We start from the raw sequence: 17,744 nt of genomic DNA, 5'->3' as shown, positions 1-17,744 counted from the left end.
ACACTTAGCGTAGTTCTTGGAGAAAAAGTAAGTTCCACATAAGTGGTAGTATTACTTTTGCCATCTTGATAAAAAGGTAAGCCTACAAGACAAGAGGAAATTTCCTGAGGAGGTTAATTAAATACAGATATGGAGTCTCTACCTGGTATTCAAAAGTCAACAGTTACCTCCTCTCCCTCTTTACCTTCCAGATTGCATTAAACACCACTATTTTTCGGTGCCCGGCTCCTTAGCAAGAAAACCTGCAGATCTGAGACCCTTTAGCTGGGCAAAGGACAGAGGCCTGGGTTTTCCTTTCAGCTACTAGCAGTGAGCTGTGAAGGTTTGCCAAGCCCCATGTCCTCTCTGGGCCTCAGTTTCCTCCTCTGTCCAGGCCAGGCGGGGCTGCAGGAACTGATCGTCAAAGTTCTTTTGGGCTAAGATGTTCCGCTGTGCTCCATGTCGCCAGTCTCGCGTTCCCCCGGCGGCTCCGGCTCACCGCGTCCGCAGCGCTCACCCTCACCACTTGAGCTGCCGCCCAGCGCCCCGCACTGCCCGGGAGGTGCCTCGCGGGCGCCCCCGGCCGGAATGGCAGGGTCCCACGTCCGCGCGCCTTCTCCCGCGCCCTCCGCCCCGCAGCCTGCCCGTCGCGCCTTTATACTGAGCGGGCTGGAAGCTCACTAATGTTTAACTCGGGGCCGAAACTTGGCGAGCGCAGGGTGAATCCGCGGCCCAGAGCAGGGGAGCAGGACGTGGGTCTGAGCAGCTCGCGGTGACTTCTGCCTGCGCTCCTGCTCCGAAAGCTCAGTTCCGAGCAGACGGCGACCATGAAGGTGAGTGATTAGCACGTCTCCCACCTACTCAGCCCCAGGGTCGAGTCGTAGGTGCTTCTTAGCCAGACTCTCCCCAAACTGCCCAGAGGTTCGCGGAAGAGGACCCGGGACTACCATTAGGCAGAAATCCCAGGACCGCTCTAACAGGTGAAGGGAGGTCCCAGAGCTCTGGCTTTGCTCTCCGATCTGCAGGTTTTCTTGCTAAGGAGCCAGGCACCGAGCCCTGGAAGTCCCAGAGAGCCACCCCAAAAAAATGCACGCTGAAACCCTCACTTGGCTTCAGACCAACAGGGAAGAGAAACCCGCACTAAAGTGTGCAGAATCCAAACATTCAAGGGCGCCCGCCTTACCGAACTCCAAACCCTTCCAGCTCACTGTCTCCCTCTTCTAACTCACCCACCTGTAAACCCCGCCGCCGCTTAGGCAGCTCGGGCCCCGATCCTCCTACCCAGTCTGGGGCCAAACGCTTCCCTCTAATTGGACGTGATCTGACCGACTTGCAGACACCATGGAAGGTTCTCCTGGGACTGCTGGGTGCAGCTGCGCTTGTCACCATCATCACCGTGCCCGTGGTTCTGCTGAACAAAGGCAGTAAGTTTGAAACTTTTGAAAAAGATAAGACAGTTGGAGACCTGGATCAGGTTTCCCGGGGGGCTCAGACAGTGTGCCAGGGCGTCGCTAAGAAGGCTTCCGGGGTTGTAGCTGCATCTAATCTAGCGACAAGATTCACTTCAAAGGGTCTCCAGAGTTTCGGCTGGCTGTGAACCTTGCAGCTGCCACGTTTTGTTAGTTTTAACAAACGCATACTTCCTGAAATTAGGAGAAAGGCAGGATTTCTTTTTATTAAATTTAAAAATCTTAAATTTAATTTTTCAAAAGGTTTATGATTATGATCTTCTAAGAAAACAAAGTAGTGTTTAAAGATCCCAAATGTTGCAACTAGATGTCTTAAGGGGTGGAAAATTTAAAAATGAAGCCAAAGACAATGCACAGGGAACCCATTTTTGTTGTTGTTGTTGTTGTTTTATTTTTCTCCTTCAGGAATGATGAAAATTTCATCAATTTGAGAATCCGAATGTGACTATTTCACCAATTTAGGAATCTTGAAGAGCTAAATTATAAAGCTGGTGTGCATGACAATCTTCAGAGGGATCTGGTATCAGTGATGTTTTAGTGTACTATTCCCTTTAAAGTCACCTGTTTGTCTTTTTAGCTTGCCTCAGTGTTCCAGTTTAGGCCTAGATTTTGATACAAAACATTCAAATAATGAAATACACACGCTTGAATACAATCACATGATATTAACTAGCTTGGGTTTCCTCTGGCCCTTCTTTTTCTTTTAAACGCTTACTTTCATTTTAGCATTATACATTTACTAAATTAGTCAGTCAACTGAAACATTCTTTCTGGATGGTTGAGTCAATGAGGAAATGTAGTCAGTGCTTGCATACAAGGGGTCTCCATCCAGATTTCAAGGTAACAATTTAGAATTACTTTGTAAAACTATGAAAAATATGCTGCCCTGCAATTGAAGCAAAGGTGCCAGAAATTAAATAATAATAAATTGACCTATTGCTAATGACATTTACTTAAAGAAAGTAGTGTTTAAATTAAAGTGGTTACTTTAGACTACAGAGGGACAGACTTCAGTCCACTTATGTTTGATTGTTTCTGTTGCATTATTAAGTTGTAATTATTTTCATGAAATGACACTTTTGTATATTTAAACAACAACTCATGCAAAGCCTTGTGGGAAAAGGATAGCTCATTCATATCAATAAATATTTATAGGACTTACACATTATGTTCCAAGACTGTGCTAGTTGCTGCAAATTTAACAATCACATTTTATAGACTACTAGAAATATACAAATGACTTGTGTGTGTGTGTGTGTGTGTGTGTTTTGTGTGTGTGTCTAGCCTGTTTGTCTCCAAAACATCATGAAGGCATTAAAGCATCACTGGAAAGATGGATAAAACTGTAATTATTGGAACCTCCCTTAAGTGAAATTAGAGGGAATGTTGTACTTTGATAAGCCACTTGAGATGGGGAGTGAATTTGCCGAGGGCCCTTCATCATGCAGCTGCCTTCCATGGGCTTCTTTGAGTTAACTACCAAGATTTTCTTTCATTGAGTAGTGTATACAGACCTGGGAGGAGCTGTCTCACCCTAAACAGCACCTAGTCTCTCCTCCAAATAAAATTACAAGGATGTTTTCTTGAAGAGGACTTCTAGAGAGACTCAGGTCTCCACCTAACTACTCTAATTTAGGGTTCAAATTATAGAATGCTTGAACAAATTGATCAAGATTTCCCAGGAGATTGGGCACTCTCCTGGGAAAGCCAGGGAAGACTTCTCACAAGAGGTTTCTTTTGTGGGGAAACTTTAATAGTTAGAAAATGTGAATGACTGTGTGACAACACAGAGACAAAAAATCATATCCTCAATTCTTGGATCCTAAAAGGATCCACAGCCAAAGAGGAGGGTAGATAGCAGGAAACGGAGTTGGATTTTAACCTGTAGATGATGCAGAACTGCTGGAGAATTTTGAGCATGACTGGACTGTTAGGCATGACATTTGGAAAGTGGGTTGAAATAGAGCAAGACTAGAAGGAAAAACAAGGGAAATGGCATAGGACTCTTAGGGTATAGATTGCAGTACTGATTCTATATAGCTATTCAGAAATGTGAAGGACTAGACTTATGTAATTGATTAAAGATAAAGAGGTAAGGGGGAGAGTAGATAAGGACCTCTCTTAAGGAGGAGATGTGGTTTCATGGCGGTTTATATAAACTTCCCATTTTGCTTTCTTGTGTTTCTTAATTTCCGTCTATATATGTTTAGATACAAAACGGAAGTCATTTGTTTCAACTCCTGCCTTATCAGAAGGGACAGAGACAAAAGCTCAGGAGTGCAGCATTTTCACTTAATCAGCAATACCTTTCCTGGGCGGTGCCATAATAAGAGATTCTTATAGAGAATCCATAACCAACCATCAAGAGATGCTTCTCATATTATCTATCAAGTTTTAAGCAGGAAAGGGAGAAAGAAAGAGACTGGGGATCTATAAAAGGAAGGAGAAGGGGAATGTAAGGAAGAGAGAGAGAGAAGGAGGTTTAATAGAAAAAAAAGACCTAGATGATGTGAAAACAAAGAATGAAATTGCTAAAAGGAAGGAGAAAGATGCAACCCCACGCTCTTCCTCTGAGAGGTTAATTTAAGAGAAGGTCAAGTGTTTCCATAGGAAATGCTGAGTTTAGTTAGCAGAACTAACACACCGGAACAGGAGGGAAATGTGGACAGCAGTTGAGGAGAGGCAAAAACTACTGGTATTTTTTTTTTTTTAGAATAAAAATGTCTTGAGGTTAGAGGTTAGAATAACAACTGCTTGCATTTCTCCAACATATGTACATGTGTATTACTAAAAGCATATACATATATATATAATCATCTCCATTTGTATATTTACACATATATACATATATATATATATATAACTTTTAGTTACATGTATATAAAACTTTTAGTTTTATATATATATAACTTTATATATAATCATAATTTTGTTTTAAATTTTTCACTTATTATAGATGAAGATTGCCTATTTGAACATTCAGGTTCCCTGAGAATTAGCAATAAAACAATTGTATGGAATTATAGAAATCCTAATAGCCTAATGATAAACTCCCCCTCACTCAGTATTTGTGATTCCTTTACTTCCCTTTTTTGCATTACATGCTGAGATTTGAAATACTTGGTTGCCAGATAGTTTTATTATGGAGTTGTATTATGGAGTTGGGAAGTATCGCTATTCTTCTTTTGTTCTTTTGTCTGCTTTAGTAGTAAATTTCCTCAATACCTTCTTTCAGTTCATAAGAAATTTGCCTGCTTACCCACCCACCAGTAATAAAAGAAAACCCAAATGTGAGGAGACAGGAATAATCAGAGAGAGAAAAGATAACATCTATGAAGTTTGCCTGAGAAAGTCCAGGATCGATTCCCAGTTGAAAAGCACAGAAATAAGTCTGAATGAAAGCTTTGTACATGTGGAGGACAGCTTCTAAACAGCGTGGTCTGTGAAAGCTCTAGTTGATTCCGGGGAGCTGCTCAGTTAACTATTGTCAACTTTTGTGAGCGTTCCTGCAGACAGGCCAATGATTTCGGCTTTTGGTTCCCTAGCCATAGTATGCGCCTCAACTTTCTGTGTCTTAGAAATCTTTGCCTGTCTTCTCAAAAGGGTCCAGAGAGGCAGAAAGGGAAGATTGTTTGCCCAGTTAATGGTCAGAGAAAGAGCATAAAGGGACTTCCTAGAGCTGGCTCAGTGTCCTTCTACTTTTATGACTTAAGAAAGTGCTGAGGCCCAGGGGGGAGGTGCCTATAAATAACCTGTAGGAGCAGCTTCTTGGTGGAGGGGAAGGAATGTGAGGACTTGATAGTATTCAACAGGTTTTCACTGTGTGCCAGATATCGATTGGGCTGAGGGGCTTCAATATATTCCCCCATGTAATCCTTAAAATAACTCTTGGAGAGAGGTGCTATTATCATCTCCATTTGTACAGAAGGTTTGTAGAAACTTTGAGAGGATCAATCACTGCATAACAAATTACTCCAAAGCTTAAAACAATATTGTCTCATATTTTGTGTGGGTCAGGAATTTGGGAGTGGCTTAGCTTGGTGTCCTGGCTCAGGATCTCTCCTGAGGTTGCCATCTAGCTCAGCTTCCTGTTAACTGAAAGCACAGCTGGAGCTGGAGGACCGTGTCCAAGCTCACTCACAGGATGCCTAGCTAGAGTTCCCACCCACCCACAGCAAGGGCCTCAGATAACAAGGGAGCTTCCTTCCCTTGGAATGAAGGAGCCAAGAGAGGATCTAAGCAGAAGGCCCCAGTGTCTTTTATGACTCATCCTCAGAAGTGGGAGCTGTAGCATCCCTTCTGCTGTGATCCCATGGACCAACTCTACATCACATCAATGCCAGGGGCACTACACAAGGGTGGATATCCTTGAACCGTTTTTGGAGAACAGCTGCTAAAGAAGTTAAGGAACTTGCTCCATATTCCACAGAGTTAAGATTCACACTTGGACATTTTGACTCTAGAGCTGATACCTGATACTGATAAACTTCACATCATTTTGTTAGCTTGTGATCAAATATAAGCTTCAAATATATGATCAACTTGGTCCTATTAGCGTAATTGTTTCAACTTCTCCTTTACAGTTATATGATAATTTCGTGATTGCTAATCCTTAAACTTTAAGTGTTTTGAAGAGAAGAGTCTAGCACTAGTGCTTATATTCCTATATAAAACTGTATACAGGCAACAAATTTCAGCCTAAGAATGACATTGCATGCTTTTTCGTTTTCATTTTCTTATTATTTACTTATTAATTTATATTTTAGTAGTGCTAGGGAGTGAACCCAGAGTCTCACGCATACTCTAACCCTCTGTCTACACCACCAACCCCCAACATTCCATACTTTCAGTAAACTTATTAAGTAGTATCCATATTTGCTTTCATTGTATTAAATTACACTTTTCTTTCTGATGCAAAATATTTTATTTCATTCGGTCTTCCCAGAACATACACTTCATAGACATATATTTTTTTTTTAAATTTTTATTTGTTCTAATTAGTTACACATGACAGTAGAATGAATTTTTACACATCATACAAAAATGCAGTATAACTTCTCATTCTTCTGATTATACATGATGTAGAATCACACCAGTCATGTAGTCATACACACACATGAGGTAATAATGTTCCATTAATTCTACTATTCTCCTTTACCCTCTCCCTTCCCTTCACTCCCCTCTGCCTAATCTAAAGTACCTCTATTCTTCCCTAGTCCCCGCTAATTGTGAAAATTGGCAGATTATTTGTGTCTTGATATGCAAGCTAAGATGAAGTCACCCACTGGTAAAAAAAAAAAAAAAAATGGTGAGCCCTGTTGACTGCTGTCACAGCAATCAGTAGGCTCCACGCACACAGAAAGTCAGCCCTGAAAAAGAGAAAATATTAATAAACATATCAGAGAAAATATTCAACCTTTGGTTTTTTGGGATTGGTTTATTTCACTTAGCATGACATTCTCCTGCTGCATCCATTTACCTGCAAATGCCATAGTTTCATTCTCCTTTATATACTTGTGTATATATACCACATTGTTTTATCCATTCATCTCTTGAAGGGCACCTAGGTTGGTTCTGTAGTTTGGCTATTGTGAGTTGAGCTGCTATAAACATTGGCATGGTTGCATCACTGTAGTATGCTGATTTTAAGTCCTTTAGATATAAACTGAGGAGTGGGATAGCTGGGTCAAAATGGTGGTTACATTCCAAATTTTCTGAGGAATCTCCATGCTGTTTTTCATAATGGTTGCACCAATTTACATTCCCACTAGTTATGCATGAGTGTACCTTTTCCCCATATCCTTGCCAACATTTATTGTTGCTTATATTTTTGGTAATTGTTCTTCTGACTAGAGTGAGATGAAGTCTCAGAGTAGTTTTCATTTGCATTTCTCTAATTGCTAGAGAGTTGAACATATTTTCATATATTTTTTGATCCATTGTACTTCTTCTGTGAAGTGTCTGTTCAGTTTCTTAGCCCATTTATTGATTGGGTTATTTTTATGTTAATTTTTAAAGTTATTTATATATCCTAGAGATTAATGCTATATTTAAGATGCATGTGGTAAAGATTTTCCCCCATTCTGTAGGCTCTCTCTTCATGTTATTGATTGTTCTTGTGCTGAGAAGAAGTTTTTTAGTTTGAATCAATCCCATTTATTGATTCTTGATTTTACTTTGTGAGCTTTAGGAGTCTTGTTAAGGAAGTCAGTCCCTAAGTCAACATGGTAAAGATTTAGGCCACTTTTTCTTCTATTCTAGTATAGTTTAAGGTCTGGTATTATGATGCCTCCTGCTTCACTTTTCTTACTAAGGAATTCTTTGGCTATTCTGGGTCTCTTATTTTTCCAAATGAATTTCATGATTGCTTTTTCTAGTTCTATAAAGAATGTCATTGGGATTTTAATAGGAATTGCATTAAATCTGTATAATGCTTTTGGTAGCATGGCCATTTTGACAATGTGAAGTCTGCCTATCCAAAAGCATGTGAACTCAGGGGAACTCAACCACTGAGCCACATCCACAGCCCTATTTTGTATTTTATTTAGAGACAAGATCTTAGCATCTCACTTTTGCTGAGGCTGGCTTTGAACTTGTGATCCTCAGCCTCTCAAGTTGCTGGGATTACAGGTGTACACCACCATCCCAGTTTTTTGGGTTTTTCTTTCTTTCTTTCTTTCTTTTCTTTTCTTTTCTTTTTTTTTTTTTGAGGCTATTTTGAATGGGGTAATTTTCCTAATTTCTCTTGCAGTAGATTCACCACTGATGTATAGGAAGGAACAAGTTTGATTTATGGGTGTTGATTTTATATCCTGCTACTTTGCTGAATTCATTTATTAGTTTTATAAATTTTCTGGTGGAACTTTTTGGATCTTCTAATTATAGAATCATGTCATATTCACATAACTATAGTTTGAGTTCTTCTTTTCCTATTTATATCCCTTTAATTTCTTTCTTCAGTCTAATTGCTCTGGCTAGAGTTTCATGGACCATGTTGAATAGAAGTGATGAAAGAGGGCATCCTTGTCTTTTTCCAGTTTTTAGAGGGAACGCTTCCAATTTTTCTCCATTTAGAATGATGTTGGCCTTGGGTTTAGCATCTATAGCTTTTACAGTGTTGAGGTATGTTCCTACTATCCCTATTTTTTTTAGTGTTTTGAACATGAAGGGGTGCTGTATTTTGTTAAATACTTTTTCTACATATATTGAGATGATCATATGATTCTTGTCTTTAAGTCTATTGATGTGATAAAGTCATTGTTGTAAATTGATTTCTGCATATTAAGCCAACCTTGCCTCCCTGGAACGAAACCCACTTGATAGGGTGATACTACTTTTTTAATAAGTTTTTGTATACAATTTGCCAGAATTTTATTGAGAATTTTTACATCTATGTTCATCAAGGGTATTGGTCTGAAGTTTTCTTTCCTTGATGTGGCTGTGTCTTGTTTTGGTATCAGGATGATATTAGCCTCATAGAATGAGTTTGGAAGTGTGGCCTCCTTTTCTGTTTCCTGGAATAATTTGAGGAGTTTTCATGTTAATTCTTTTTGAAGGTCTTGTAGAACTTGGCTGAGAATCTGTCTGGTCCTGGGCTTTTCTTGATTGGTAGGCTTTTGATGGCATCTTCTATTTTGTTGCTTGAAATAAAATAAACAATTATTGCATGCCAGATCTGTTTATATTGTGTGTGTCCTCCTGATTTGGTTTGAGTAGGTCATATTTCTCTGGAAATATGTTGATGTCTTCAAGATCTTCTGAAATGTGACATGTATTATTATCTTGACTTTTTATACTTGAGGAAGTTTAAGCATAGGAAGTTTAGGAGCGTGCAAGTAAATACTGGATCTAAGCAATCAAAATCTGACTTCTATCCTTTCCTGAACCTGCTGGTTCTCATAAATAATTGAACTTAGGAAATGCTTTGATTGTAGTTTTTCTGAAGTTAATGTTTAATCATTGCTTTATGGCTGGATGATGATCCTTTCATTGTTGTAAATCAATATCTTGTAAATATTTTTACCTTTAGTCTTCACAGCTCCATTATGACCTCCAAAAGAAGGTGCGCCTCTCAGTTTGAGAATAACCTGAAACCACAAAGTTAGGACTTCTGAGCTAGATGTTTTATTGTTTTCCAAGTATTGTATTTTCAGTTTTACGTTGTGCTTCAAAAGTACAAATTCATAGGAAGTTTTTTGAAACTTAAATATAGACTGTTTGCTTTCTTCAACTGTACACATTAATGTACACACTCCTTAGTTATTTGGTTTGCTGGGTAAACAAATAGAGCTATGAGCTTAGGCCACTTGTTTCAGTATCTAAAGCCCAAGAAGAAGTCATTTAAGGCAGAGCCAAAGCCATCAGGGATTTTGTTCAGGTATTCTGTGAGCCATGGAGGTTTAACTGAGGAAAAAAGGGAAGGAGGGGTAGAGTTCAAGTAGTACCTATCATCCATCCCTTCTCTGATTAAGTCTCCTAAAACTAAACCAGGTGAATCTTGTAGCCCTAATCCCATCTCTGTGGTAGGGACCTGCTTTTCTTAAGTTCAGGACTATGAGTTTCATGGGTGACTCATTTTTCTTTTATATTTCTTGATTCTTTTGCTCCAGACAGGAAAACTTCTTCAGTGTGAAATTTAAAACCCCTTCAAAACTAAGGTCTTATAGTGATGAAAGGAAGTATTTGTCAATTCAACAACATTTTTTGAACAATTATTGCATGCCAGGTGTTGTTGCAGGTGAGAGGAAAATGGTCCTCAGTGGTTCAGGTGAAAAACCTGCTCCCTTGGGCCTTACACAGTCCATGGGGCAGTCGGATGATGAGCAGAAACAATTTTGGATGATAATAAGTGCTACGTCAAAAAGAAAGTGGGTTAGAAAGAACTGAAGGATTTTGTCTTCTCTCTTATTCCAAGTATGGTTTTGAGCTACCAGAGAATTTAAGCCTAAGTGTAGCATGATCTTATTTATATGTCAAAAATAGGTCTCTGACTCCTATATGGATAATGTTTGGGGATAAGGGTTGTCTAAGTAAGAGATGATAGTGACTTGGACAAAGGTAGTAGCATTGGAAATAGAAATCTATTTTTTTAATGGGATATATTTTGTAGGTAAGACAATGTATAGGAATATGAAGTAGGAGGGAGGGAGAGGAGATAAGTATGACTCCTTGAACAGCTGGCTACCTATCCAAAGTGGAGGATTTTCTCTAGCTCCCATGGCCATGCTTCCCATAAAGGCTAATCTGCAAAGGTTCTGCTCGACTACCTCCCTCATCCTACCACATCAGGCTTCCCCTTTCCAAGACCAGGCTCAGGGAGCCCTCTCTAGTCTATTCTGCTAACACAGACTTGTCAATGGATTGTAATTCTCCAAATCAGTAGGTATGTATTGAGCTTTTAGTATATGCTAGGCACTTTGTCCCTACAGATATAAAGATGATAGTTATGGCCTTGTTCTCAAATAATTCATTATATTAAAGGAAACATTAACTACAATCAAAAGAGTTAAGTGCCCTTCTAGTAAGTGAGCAAAGTGCTACAGAAGCATTCACAAGCAAATGATAAATTCTGTCCAGGAAAGTCTTTATAGAAACCAACCAAGCATAAAGGGTTAATAATTAATGGGCCTGAACATCATCCTTCCAATCCTCCAGCTGCCACACTGGATCCCAGGCATGAAGTTCACCTACATGTTCAGTTCTCAGCAATTTACAGCCCCCTGATTCTATACAAAGATGTTATCAGCTAGCGTGTTTTTGGATGCAAGTAACAGAATACCGAACCAGAAAGTGTTTAGCTATAAGAGTTTATATTGTTATTATTAGCATTTATACAATTGTAAAGTGAGTACTTTTTGAATCTGTTAATGCAGTGATCAAACATTATCCTCAAAGACCCAAAGGGACTCAACTCTGCTATCCTCAGACTACTGATTTGTTCCCAAGCTTGTCCTCTCATAGGTGGGCATGGCTGCTATAGCTCAGCCCATCACTTGTTCACAGGGCTCTTTCACAAGGAGGAAGCGGATGCTCTTCCTCATTCATGGTTTGCCCTATTGGAGTGGGAAGACCATTTCTAAAAGTCCCCTGATCTAAGGCAGAATTTCCCTCAGGTTTGCTTTATTGGCTGAATTTGTATTCTTTGTCTGTTTCTAAATTAATCACCAACATAAGGTATGTGTCATCATGATTAGACTAGATTAATCAGGACTCACTTTTCTGGGTCTAAAGAGGAAATTCCTTAGCCCATAGAAGGGGAATTGAGACTTTTGAAAGTCAGAAAGGGGGTGGTCTGTGCAGGCATATCACATATCTTTAAGTTAGAAAGATTTGATTTTCCAGAAAATGAACAGGCATCAAAGTAGCTTTTATCTCCAGAGACTTAGAAACTTTAAGTCTCTTCTTCCTTTCTTTCCTGTCTATCTAGGTTTATTGCAGAGTTGTGTTTTTATTTTATTTCAAGAGCATTTTGATCCCAGTATTTGCTTTCTCTTACCATTCAAAGTGATCAAAAGTAGGAAAGAATTGAATGCATAATATTTAAGACTCATGCCAGGTGCAGTGGCACACACCTATAATCCCAGCAGCTTGGGAGGCTGAGGCAGGAACATAGCAGGTTCAAAGCCAGCTTCAGCAAAAGCAAGGCACTAAGCAACTCAGTGAGATCCTGTCTCTAAATGAAATACAAAATAGGGCTGGAGATGTGCCTCAGTGGCCAAGTGCCTCCTGAGTTCAATCCCCAAAAAAGAAAAGCAAATCTAAGACAATTGAAGCAGTCAGAAACATATGAAGGGAATTACTGTCAGTTTGCTTATTAAACTACATGTAAAAAAATTAAAAAAAATAAACTACATGTAAACTATAGTATTTTATCCAATTCATAATGAAGAAAAGTGGCTGAAACAGCACAAAATGGAAAAAGGTTTTTAAAAGATGATAAAAATTAGATCTGTAGAAGGTAACTCAGGAAAGTAGGACCCGAAATAATTAGTGGTCATAAAAATAAAATAAGAAAACAAATAAAAACAAAATATCCACAATATCTAGAAGATACAGTTTAATCTTATAATGATACTAAAATCTAATGGATGACTCAAATTATTGTTGACAAATTTCCAGGGGAAAATTAATCTGCCTGCTGTTGATTTCATCTCAGTAAAAGTGGTTTTACTGTACTGAAGGAAAATCTAGAATCTGACATCAAGTGCTCCCTTAGTTATGCTTGGCAATGCACCAAATTATTTCCACTGCTCACTTGGCCACTCTCTGGGTGGATGATTCCACATATTCCTTTCCATCCAAATCCCCTTCCACGTGCTCATTCTCAGGTGAGGAACTTGCTTTCTGTTTGAATAAGAAAACCATTTGAAAGAGCTTCTTCAGCTCTTACCAGCTCACCTGTGCACTCATGTGCATCTTCCTCTACTCAAGACAATGAATGAACCACCTAGTGCCCATCTAAGGCCAGAGTCTCTATTTGTGCACTGGATTCCATCCCTTTTGTTTACCCCAAGACAGTTCTCTGTTACCTGTTGCCCATCTCTTTTTGATCATAAACATGTTATAATCTGTCACATCCTTTAAAAAAGGAAGGAAAGCATCTCTCTACACCTCACATTTCCACTATCCTATCATTCCCTCTATTTCTTAATTGCAAAACTTCTCAGTTTTCTGTTATTATTGTCTGTACTCTCTTCTTTGTCTCCCTTAAACCCAAAAGGATTATTTCCACTGCACCGATAAAATAGCCCTGTTCCTGTCATGGCTCCTACTTTTCTCTGTGTTGACAAATTCAGCTCAGTTCTCACTCTGTCCGTCATGCATGCTCATCAGTTGATCATCCTTCTACACTTCCCTCTAGGTCTTAATTTTTCTTCTACCTCACTGTGTGCTGCATTCCAACCTTTCTTAAGGAGCTCCTTCCTCATGTTTCTGACTTCTATCATTGGACTACTCCAAGGATCCCTCCTAAGGCCTCAGTTCTCTTCATACTAGATGATATCATCCACTCCCACAGCCTAAAATACCATCTGTAATCTGACAAGTCTTAAATTTTGTCTTCAGACCAAACTTCTTTCTTAAACTCTAGATGCTTATATATACAACTACCTACTTGACTTCTCCTCTTGTATATGAAATTGGCATCTCATAATGACAGCTCTCAAACTTCTTTCCCCGCTAAGACTCACCCCCAACCCTTACTACATCTTATCTGAACAAATTAGCAATTTCAGTTTTGCTATTACTGAGGCCCATATGCATGCAGTTTTCTTTGATTCCTCTCTTTCAGTCACAGGTAACTTCCTCTTGTCAGAAATCCTATCTTCTCTATATTCACATTTTTTCAGGGTTTAACTATTCCTTACCACCTCTACTGATACCACCCTGGTCTCCAAAACCCCCACCTTTCACCTGAATTAGAGCAAATAGTTCTCTGTTTATTTTCTTAATTCCTTCACTGTAACAGACCAGGTGATTGTGGTAAGCAGAATTCTAAGATGGCCTTTAAGACTTCCTTTACTCGACTCTTATGTACTAATCTCTGAGATTGTGAATTTGATGGATTCTATTCTTGTGGTTGGTTTTGTTATATGATACAACCAACTTTAAAAGAAGATTATCTGCTTGGTCCTTACAGAATCATATAAGCCCACTAAAAACAGAGTGTGTAGCTGGTTATAGAACACGCAGACAGAGACTTCAGGGATGGGGAGGATTTGACATGCTATTGCTGACAAGGAAGATGAATGGGGCCATATGGCAAGGAATGTGGGTGAGTCTCTAGGAGATTAGAGAAGCCCTAGCTCATAGTCAATGAGTGGATGGAATCTTCAAAATCACAATTTCAAGGCACTAAATTCTACTAACAGTCTTAACTTGGATGCAGACTTTTCCCCAGAGTCTTCAGATAAAAACTCAATTTAGCCAAAATCTGATTTTAGCCACAAAAACTTTGATATTCCCTGAGAAGAAGATCTAGCCATGCTGAGCTAGACTTTTGACCTATAGACTTCTGAGCAAATAAATGGGTGCTGTATTAAGCCACAAAGTTTGTGATAATTTGTTGTGCAGCAATAGAAAATGAATATAGTGATCATATCTAAACATAGGTCTTTCTCAGAAGAGAGCCATTCAGTGGCTTCCCATATCTCTAAAGTCAAAACCAGAGCCCTCATAATGACAAATTGTGAAGTTGGAGCCCACCACCTGTCTGAGCTCCTGTCCCACTTTGTAACAGCCTCCCTCAGGGGCTTTGGACCTGCTGATCTTTCCGCCGAGATCCTCTTCCTATGGACCTGCATTGTTCACTTCCTCCCTATCTTTGGGTCTTGGCTCAGATGCTCGCGTATTCATAGGGCCCTTGCAATCATCCTGTTGAAACTGGCAACCTCACCAAACTCTTCCTTACCCCATTTATTACCTCCATAGCACTTATTTCTGGCTCCTATGCCACTATTGATTTTTTTGTTCACATGTCTCTCCTATTTGCATGTAAGCTTTATGACTGTATTGACTAGAACATTAAATATGTTCAGTAAATATTTGGTGAATTCAAGAAATTGTCTTAATAGTTCACACAAGAAAAATAATTTGGATAAACATTTTTCAACATTGCAGCAATTCTTATTAAAATGCTTATGTTCATAAATAAAAGGTGAATCATCCAGTGCTAGATCGTGCATGCCTACTATTTATAGAGTACAGTGCGAGCTGCTGTTTGATAAAGATATGATACATTCATCCTCTTGGCTTATATATCATCTGATTAAGAAACAATTTCAATTAAGTGTTTAAATAATGATATAAATTGCCTGATCAATTGGTCGTATCTGGCATAGAAAATAAGCATCACTGAGTGCAGTGACATATACCTGTAATCCTAGCTACTAGGGAGGCTGAGACAGGAGAATCGAAAGTTCAAGACCAACCTGGTTGTCTCAGTAACACCTTATCTCAAAATAAACAAGTGAGGGCTGGGGATGTGGCTCAAGCGGTAGCACGCTCGCCTGGCATGCGTGCGGCCCAGGTTCGATCCTCAGCACCACATACAAACAAAGATGTTGTGTCCGCCGAAAACTAAAAAAAATAAATAAATATTAAAAAAAAATAAATATAAAAAAAACAAGTGAAAAGGGCTGGGGATGCAACTCATGGCACTGGTAAAGTGCCACTGAGTGTTGCAAAAATAAAAAAAAATAAAATATGAGGAAGAAATAAGGAAATAAGTAAGGACTAAGTAATAAGGGCATGTAATAAAGACTAAGTAATCAAGAGGCATAAGAAGGGGTGGTGAGGAAATGAAGACCACACATAGAAATTCCTTATTTTAAAAGTTTGTCAGTAGCATAATAAGAAAAATAAGAAATGGCTAAGGAAGGCACCAAGATCAGGAAACTGTTTCTTTAAGATAGGCACACCCTATGCTGCACTCTTTGGACAGGGCAGAAGTAAGCAGTGGAAAGATGGAAGACTCTTGAAAGGGTAAAAATGAAATGAAAAGGAATTCCCATGGAAATCAAGAAGCCAGGGATCCGAGGCACAGGCGGCAGAGGGGCGATCAGGAGGAAGTCAGCCTCTCCCTGAGTTCTAAGCAAAGGGTTAAACAGTGGCAGGAAGGATAGGTACCACAGAAATGAAGAACGTGGTAGAAGATTGGCCCCTGAGGTGGCTTTTGCTGTAAAAGCAATCACTGACTCTTTGTGTTGGATACTTTATCATCTTTTCAAAATGGATACAGCATGGCCTGCAATTCAGTACTGTGTCCTGTTTGGAATCTAGGGAGTAGGGGATTAAAAAAAAAAAAAAAAGGAAGGAAAAAGAGATTTGTATTAAGGCTTACCTGACTATATTTTAATGAGATTAGGGGAAAGATGATGAAAGTTACTGGATCTATCATGGAAAAGAGAACGAGAGGGATACAAATTGCCATCCAGGAAACCGCAGGGCTGCCATACTTAATGCAGTCCAGAGTGAAAATTCTAGAGTTTTTAAGAGAACTGACACCCTTTTTGACTTCAGAGTCCTAGAACAAATTAAATTTCAATTTCTATTTAAATTAGTTACAAAAGTTAAATTCACACTTGCATAAAATCTAACTCATCTCCACCAATTCACAAAGGACTTTCAGCATAGCATTAACAGTTACTCCCCTAGGTACTTAGAAAGGTTTAGAAGGTTGTGAACACTGGCCTCAGATTCACACTGCCTAGTTCAAATGTAGTTTGGTACACACTAATCATGAGACTATGGCTGTGCCAGTCTGTGCCTTAGTCTCATCTGCAAAATGTGATGAGAGTAAGAATAATAAATCAATTGAGAAAAATATACAGTGTCTAGAACTGCCTCCACTCTATAAGAATGAACAAATATTATTCTTTTTTTTTTAAATTTTTTATTGTGGGTTGTTCAAAACATTACAAATTTCTTGACATATCATATTCCACACTTTGATTCAAGTGGGTTATGAACTCCCACCTTCACCCCATACACAGATTGCAGGATCACATCATTTACACATCCATTGATTTACAAATTGCCATACTAGTGTCTGTTGTGCTCTGCTGCCTTTCCCATCATCCACCCTCCCCCCTCCCCACCTCTCCCCTCCCCTCCCCTCCTCTCTCTCTACCTCCTCCACTGTAAAACCCTGAGGGTCTCCTTCCATTACCATGCAATTTCCCTTCTCTCTCCCTTTCCCTCCCACCTCTCATCCCTGTTAAATGTTAATCTTCTTCTCCTGCTCTTCGTCCCTACTCTGTTCTTAGTTACTCTCCTTATATCAAAGAAGACATTTGGCATTTGTTTTTTAGGGATTGGCTAGCTTCACTTAGCATAATCTGCTCTAATGCCATCCATTTCCCTGTAAATTCTATGATTTTGTCATTTTTTAATGCAGAGTAATACTCCATTGTGTATAAATGCTACATTTTTTTTATCCATTCGTCTATTGAAGGGCATCTAGGTTGGTTCCACAGTCTTGCTATTGTGAATTGTGCTGCTATGAACATCGATGTAGCAGTGTCCCTGTAGCATGCTCTTTTTAGGTCTTTAGGGAATAGACCAAGAAGGGGAATAGCTGGGTCAAATGGTGGCTCCATTCCCAGCTTTCCAAGAAATCTCCATACTGCTTTCCAAATTGGCTGCACCAATCTGCAGTCCCACCAGCAATGTACAAGTGTACCCTTTTCCCCACATCCTCACCAGCACTTGTTGTTGTTTGACTTCCTAATGGCTGCCAATCTTACTGGAGTGAGATGGTATCTTAGGGTGGTTTTGATTTGCATTTCTCTGACAGCT

The 17,744-nt window shown here is 39.3% G+C and overlaps 1 protein-coding gene across 1 annotated transcript in view; it reads left to right on the top strand.

Moving 5' to 3' along the window:
* Positions 1-671: 671 nt before the first annotated feature.
* Positions 672-17,744, top strand: part of Dpp4 (dipeptidyl peptidase 4) — an 81,795-nt gene continuing 64,722 nt past the window's right edge. Inside the window, exons 1-2 of the mRNA XM_046462249.2 lie at positions 672-812; positions 1,316-1,403. Of these exons, the coding sequence (XP_046318205.1) occupies positions 807-812; positions 1,316-1,403 (94 nt within the window). The 5' untranslated portion in view covers positions 672-806. The remainder of the gene's footprint in view (positions 813-1,315; positions 1,404-17,744) is intronic.

The sequence above is a fragment of the Marmota monax genome, unplaced genomic scaffold (genome assembly GCF_021218885.2).
Source record: "Marmota monax isolate L192 unplaced genomic scaffold, Marmota_monax_Labrador192_F-V1.1 WCK01_AAM20220418_F8-fsc00129, whole genome shotgun sequence".
Lineage (NCBI taxonomy): Eukaryota > Metazoa > Chordata > Mammalia > Rodentia > Sciuridae > Marmota > Marmota monax.
Note: the sequence above shows the minus strand (reverse complement) of the source record. Positions and strands in the feature narration are given on the sequence as shown.